The sequence below is a fragment of the Vigna radiata genome, chromosome 11 (genome assembly GCF_000741045.1).
Source record: "Vigna radiata var. radiata cultivar VC1973A chromosome 11, Vradiata_ver6, whole genome shotgun sequence".
NCBI lineage: Eukaryota > Viridiplantae > Streptophyta > Magnoliopsida > Fabales > Fabaceae > Vigna > Vigna radiata.
This window is the reverse complement of record NC_028361.1, coordinates 5,475,092-5,482,072: the sequence shown is the minus strand read 5'-3', so window position 1 is coordinate 5,482,072 and position 6,981 is coordinate 5,475,092. Positions and strand designations below refer to the sequence as shown.

The 6,981-nt window shown below is 34.7% G+C and overlaps 1 protein-coding gene across 1 annotated transcript; it reads right to left on the bottom strand.

Annotated features, from left to right (window-relative positions):
* Positions 1-539: 539 nt before the first annotated feature.
* On the bottom strand, positions 540-6,758 carry LOC106776374 (ATP-dependent DNA helicase DDM1). Its single transcript, XM_014663811.2, has 16 exons — positions 6,595-6,758; positions 6,432-6,511; positions 5,611-5,871; positions 5,410-5,508; positions 4,765-5,111; positions 4,456-4,645; positions 4,160-4,335; positions 3,558-3,627; positions 3,284-3,473; positions 2,823-2,921; positions 2,647-2,741; positions 2,439-2,558; positions 1,639-1,758; positions 1,456-1,554; positions 1,266-1,373; positions 540-979 (listed from the first exon to the last, which is right to left on the bottom strand). Exons 2-16 carry the CDS (start codon positions 6,501-6,503, stop codon positions 755-757), a joined length of 2,271 nt encoding a protein of 756 aa, XP_014519297.1. The 5' UTR covers positions 6,504-6,511; positions 6,595-6,758; the 3' UTR covers positions 540-754.
* Between the last annotated feature and the right edge of the window lie 223 nt (positions 6,759-6,981).

The window sequence follows — 6,981 nt, the reverse complement described above, 5'->3', positions numbered from 1 at the left end:
AAAACTCAAGACTTAGAGTTCAATCCCAATTGATGCAGCTACTTCTTAGTCCTCTTCCATTTTATTTATCACAGAATAATACCACGGCTAATAGTCACAGTTCATAAAAAAGAATTCAAGAATATGCGTTATTTCGTTGAATTTTTTTATAACTGTCCAGCTTCTCCTTGAACACGGTATATTCAGTCAGAAGAAATTATTTATAAAGACAATACTTTCCCTCTAATTAAAGATCAACCTTTCATTTAATACTTTGTTTTTCTTAAACACATAAAAAGAATCGACGTATTTCACCAACATATTAAGCCCATAATCCAATCCAAGAAATACTACTCATTCTCATTCTTAATTATACAAGTTTATAATTCATTTAGTTAAAAAAACTATATTCATAGATAATACATAAAAGTAATCATCTAATTCTTCTGTACTATTTTTTAACATTTTTATGTACATAATTATTTATCTTTCATAATTTTAAAACTTAAAATTTTTTTTAATATAAAAACACATAAATATGGCACACGTGTATGCACTAGTTTCATTTTAAATGAATTCCAAGACAACCGAAGTTAATTTCCGCGCGCCACTGAATAAGTTGAGTATTCATTTCTTCGGTTAGAAGAATCTACAAAAGTGAATACCCCTCAGGGCGTTACCGCCGTGACATATGCGACCATATTAAAAAGCGATATATCACACCACAAAAAAGCAAATTTTTCAAGGTCTGAGGCCAATGAATAGTGACGACAAACTAGCTGTTGAGAGTAGAGAGTACACCTCCAGTCGCAGTTGGAATCACCACCTCCCACCCTGGACCTTTAAGAGGAAAGGAACTGCATGGAGAGTCGTCTGAGTTGTTGACGATAAGATCACTGCGATCCATGAGCTTCTCCAGGTCTTCATCACTAATATCTGTTCGTATCATTTTATCTTCATCTGTTTCATCGTCACGAAGCAATGCCAAAACATCCTCTTCCTAAAGTTCGATAATGCACAAAGAACAAATTAAGACAAAACTTCGAATAAATTTTAGATTAAGCTAATCCCTTACACCCTAAGCAAATGGGGATACCAACAAATCCGGTTATAATGACCAGGCAAGCAAATACAAAACATAATTTTGGCCATTCTAAGGAAATATTGGCAGCAAAATTCTTTAAACACCAAAGGCACGCCGTTGACGACAAATTCAGTTATACTTTTATGAAACATGGGAGAAATTAAAAAAAAAATCATTGGATAGCAGTTGCTAAAATACTAACCTCTATCTGATCAGTATTGACAGCTTTACGCTCTTGATGAAACTGTCCTTTCCCAATCACCACATGCTCAAGCTTCAATTTGCTAAAAGCTCTTTTCAACATGCGATCCTGTAAATAGACTGTCATATCCATCTCTATAAAAAGCCACAAGTCACTAGAGACTTGAGCCCGATATGTAATATTTAAGTACCTCTATGGATTGAGCAGTTGACAGCCGGTAGATATGAACAGGCTTTGTTTGACCAATTCTATGACACCTATCCATGGCCTGCAAATCCACCTGAGGATTCTGGCACTCAAAAAAATGTGTAATATAAGTAAAACAGTAAAACAAATAGATAAAACGCAGAACAGGAAATGTGTCAAACAGTACCCAGTCACTATCATAAAGAATGCAAGTATCAGCTGCAGTAAGGTTGATTCCCAATCCACCAGCCCTAGTAGAAAGAAGAAAAACTCTGCAGTTGCTATTTTCATCGTTGAAGTCCTGGATCTGTTCATGACCAGAAGACTTATCAATGATTAGAGATTAAGAACTATATTTGCAAATGATAAAAGGGCTTAAAGCATGTTTAAGACAGGCTTAAAGCCACTTTGATCAAAAGCTTATTTACAAATATTATGGTAACTAAAATGGAAATTGCCAATAATGCTTCACTTTTACAGGAAAAATTGAAGCACGTAAAAAACAACTAAAAAAAACAGCGCAAAAGGCTGTGATCACAAATTTAAGATATCATGATTGCCAGACGAAGGTAAAAATCTTTAATCCCCTTGTTATCTACTATATATAAGTAATATATGAGAAACAGTCCTTCCGTGGTAGTGACATTATGTTCAGAAGCTACTCTTTCTAGCTTCCAATAAAAGGGCAAACTTCTCTAATTAGATTTTCTATTCTTTTTCAAAAATAATATATATATATATATATATATATATATGATAAGAGTTTTAAACATCTTTTCATTAAGAAAAACACTTAAAAAAAGCACATACAAACAGTAAACTAAAACGACAACAGACGTATATACTGAAGAAACTGAAGGACTATGGAGTATAAAATATCCAAGGCCTAAAATAAAAGACAATAACAAGAAAAAAATGAAAAGAAAATTTCAGAAAAGTGAATTGAATTATCATGTTGTGTGGTGTAATTCCTGCATTGGTACAAACCTGTCGTTTCCTGTCATCCAGTTTCACAGAACCATCAATCCTGCAAACTTCGAAGCCTTTTTCACTAAAATAATAATCTATTATATCTAACACTTTAGTCCACTGACTGAAGACAAGAACCTGATAAAAATTAGCAAATGCAACTGCACATAAGTAGACTTAGTAACAAGGAAATGGGAAAATGTAGACAAAGTACTGTAAAGCATACTTTGTGATTCCTTGCAAATAAACGTTGCACCAATCGATCAAGCAAATGGAATTTTCCACACTGTTCAACTATTTCATTTACAGGAGGATATAAATCTGTACAAACAGGAAAATATAGCTTAGATAAGAACAACAGATCGTGAAATCAGTTAATCCACTCAATTGTAAGATAGTTACTTGTATGATCACAATCAGGATCTATAAGATCGGGATGGTTACACACTTTCCTAAGCTGAATGGCCAAATTACGAAGCGCACTTGCAGGAAAAGGGCGTCCTGCAGTAAGGTAATGCAATACAGATCTATATTAATACAATGAGGGGTTGAAAGAAAACCTTGTTTTCAGTGTCAAAATCATGCTAATTATGTACTTTAGGAAGCCTTTTATTTTATACTTGATATATTTTTAATATTTACTGTAGGTATCTCTTCATATTAAAATAGGATTACGTATTTGAAAACAATATCATAATTACAGGAATTTGATCCTAAGAAATAACTATATATTTCCAAAAATAAACCTCATACTCATGTATTTATAGGTCCAATGACCTCATTATTGAAATATAGAAGAAATATATTATTCTTTTTAAATTTTGAGACATAGCTTGATAGCAAACACTGGAAGCAAATCTTACCGCTTGACATTTTTTCTTTTAAATAGTTTCCCAACGTCTTATTAACTAAATGATCCCGCAAATTCTTCTGATATTCGGTCATGTTTGCATAGATAATAATCTCTTTTTTCTTTGGCAACATAATCTCCACATCAGACTTCATCCTACGAAGAAGAAAGGGTCGAAGAATAGCATGGAGCTTTGCTACTACCTGCAGGTGATTATGTCACGTGTAGCCTTACAGTTCATATTATTAGAATAGAAAAGAGTACAATAGCAAGTTCGGAGTGAATACTTGAGATCTTCTTTTCTCTTCTAATTCTTCCTTTGTTGTTTCATTATTGCCCTTCGCTGACAAATTAAACCTACAAGGAATTTAATTTATATTAAAAGAAAGTAAAACAAATGCATTAGTGTTTTAATTTGCATCAAACCAAAACCAATATTGACAAGTGACATAGAACCAATTGATCATATAGAAAAAAGCAACATATAATAAAAAAAGACACAAGCAACAACTGGTTTGAAAAAATAAATGACTTTATATATGTAAAAAAAATATTTAATATTTAAATTTGGTACATGTGAGCAGAAACAGGGGTAGGGGTAGGGATAGGACACAACAGATTGAAGGAAAAAGGAAACTACGGTTAAGGAAACATCCAAAATAATGATTGAAACAAATTCATGAAGTTCCTAACAATACATCAAACAGGAAAAATCATTGAAGTATAAAGGAATTGGCCTAAATTATTTACATTCTGCATACCGAATCAGAATCTAAAAATCTTTCATTAGGAAAGAAAAAAAGCACATAAAAATTATAGAGCATTATATTTTCAACTATCTCCATTCAGTGCTGGCACATCATAAAACCGTTAAGAAAACAATACTAACCATGACTCGAACTCTTCAAGGGATGCAAAAATATCAGGCAAAATGAAGTTCAATAAAGACCATAGTTCGGCCAGGTTGTTCTGAAGTGGAGTTCCAGTTAGAAGAAGCTTGTTTTCAACAGTTAAGTATTTCAATGCCTTTACTAATTTGCATTGTGAATTTTTGAGCCTGTGTCCCTTCAAAGGCCAAAATCCAGTTAGAACAACAGAAACATACAGACTTCTAATAAAAATATTGCTGACCCAAAACATTGGACGAACAAAAAACATTTTGCACATTCAACTGAACTTATTTACCTCATCAATAACGAGATATTTCCAACTGTATGGCCTCAAATATTTCTTGGCATCATTTAATGCAACCTCGTAAGAAGTTAAGACTATGGGAAATTTTGGGCCAATTGTTCTAGGCATGTATTTCCTTCGGATCTCATCTCTCTCCTTCTTGTCACCATGGTAGATAATTGTAGGAAGTGATGGTGCAAACCTATTCCGTTTGTTAAAAAATAACTAATGATCAAAAGATAAGAAAACATGCATAATAATAATTTTTATTATGATAATAACTATGTAGCCAAAGTCTTCAATAAATAGCTTTCTTTCTACCTAGAAATCTCGTTCACCCAGTTTGAAAGGGTTGATAGAGGAGCAATTATCATGTATGGCCCATCCAGACCTTTCGCTTTTAGATGTGAGAGAAATCCAATAGTTTGGATTGTCTTTCCAAGACCCATTTGATCAGCAAGAATTCCATTCAATCCATTTTGCCACAAGGAAATCAACCACTTTACACCCTTTAGTTGATAAGGCTTCAATTTCCCCCCTGTCAGTAAAGGCATGAGCTCTTTCTGCTCCTTCTCAACTCTTTCTTCCTCAGTCATTTTCACATCTACAGTCTCCTCACCTTCTTTAGATCTTGTTAGCATGGCAGCAACTGCCCTTTTGGCCCTCCTCTAAAGTAATTACAAACATGAAAACACATAAATGGTAAAATAGCTCAAACTGCATGCAAGCAACGCAGATTAATAGAATATATTAACAAAATAAAATAAACTTGCTCATTAGACTATGCTTAGGAGAGAAATGATCGTGTTTTGTGACTTTAAACCAATTATCAAACTCTATCTGATGAAAATATACATCTCAATAATGTCATTTTTACAACTCCTACATGCATAGAACCGATGAAATACAGTGGCATGCCAGTTTACGTGAAAACAGTTTCGATGCATCAGAGAACAATGTACTGACAGTATTGCACTGGGAAGCAGCTTTTCTTTTCGATCCCCTACCCCTCTTTGCAGAAGGATTGCTCTCTTGCTCTTCCATTTTCACTTGTTCACCCACATTCTAGCAACAAATATTCAAAGAATAAGAACAATGCAGCAATAACTTCAAACCAACATGCATTAAAAGTTGTCACAGAAAAAGAGCATAAGAGAGAGGGGGTACAAGTGTGATGTCATCCATTTTCTCCAGCAAAAATTCGGAGTACAGCTTGGTCTGAGTCAAAAGCTCATCCAATTTGTTAAACTGTGTGTCGTTGAGGTCAGGTGCCTCCTCGCACTGCACCTCCTCTTCCTTTATCCTAGCATTAAGTAACTTCGCTTCCTCCTCCGCCATCGTTTTGGATACAAGAGACGACCCATCGTCTATGACATCAGCAATTAACTCTTCCTCCAACTGAACTTCATCTTTGGGGGCACAAACATCCTTTGCATTTGAAAAATAAAATAGGAAAAAAAAATCAAATACCAATCGAAAACAAATTTAACCCAAATTAAAAATAAATATAACACAAACAACATAAACCTCTATCAGCATCACAAAAAGGACAAAGTTTCAAAAGTATTTTGTAACACCAATCGACGATAAACACTAACTCTATTAAAATAACCGTTCTACTGAAGCTTAGATTACATGATGCGAGTCACAGTTCATTAAAAAACAAAAACAAAACAATCCTCCCGAACAAGAACAAAAGCAGAATAAGTTTTAACACCTCGTATACGCCAAACGTGATTTCATAAGAAAATAACCGTTCAAATAAAGCTAACAATACAAAATGCGCGTTATAGTTAATAAAGATAAGATGCAAACGAAGCGTTCATAACACATTGTGTGAGAGGGTGAGGGCGTGAGAGAAATGAGAGAGTGAGAGACAGGAGAACATAACAAAACGGCCTTCTTCATACACGAAAATGATTTACTTGGAGAAATGAGAGAGTGAGTGTGTGTGTGTGTGAGAGAGAGAGAGAGAGTAGATAACAGACCTCATCTTCGAGAACCGAAGTTGGAGACTCCACAGCAAGTTCTTCATTATTCATTTTGTCCTTCGTCTCCATTTCAAACCCTAAAATCGTAGAGTACAATCACCGAACAAAAACAAGAACAATAAATAACAGAAACAACGGCGTAAGGATTGCGATACGATACCTGGCAGAGAAAACGGTGAAGAAATGGAGGAGCGCAACCAGAGATACGAAAGGGAAGACTGAAGATTCTGAGAAGTTGAAGAACAAAGACCAGCGTGTAAGAAAGCAACAACCAAATAAAGAGAGAGAGGAGTTTTTTTATTTTATTTTTTATTTATATTTTGAGAGTTTTATCGATGGCGCATGGAATTGGGCGGGAAAAAGGAATAGGAATATTGCACCCTGGTTTTGGCGATATTTACTATCAAAAGCCCCTAGAAGGGTAGAATATTAGAGTAAGGTCATTTATTGAAAGTGGCCCGCGTTGTGGGAAGTGCTAACCAGCGGTGTTTGGGTTCCCAAATTCCGTGAAAAGAGGTGACGCGTGCTGTGGTTGGCCACACCACAT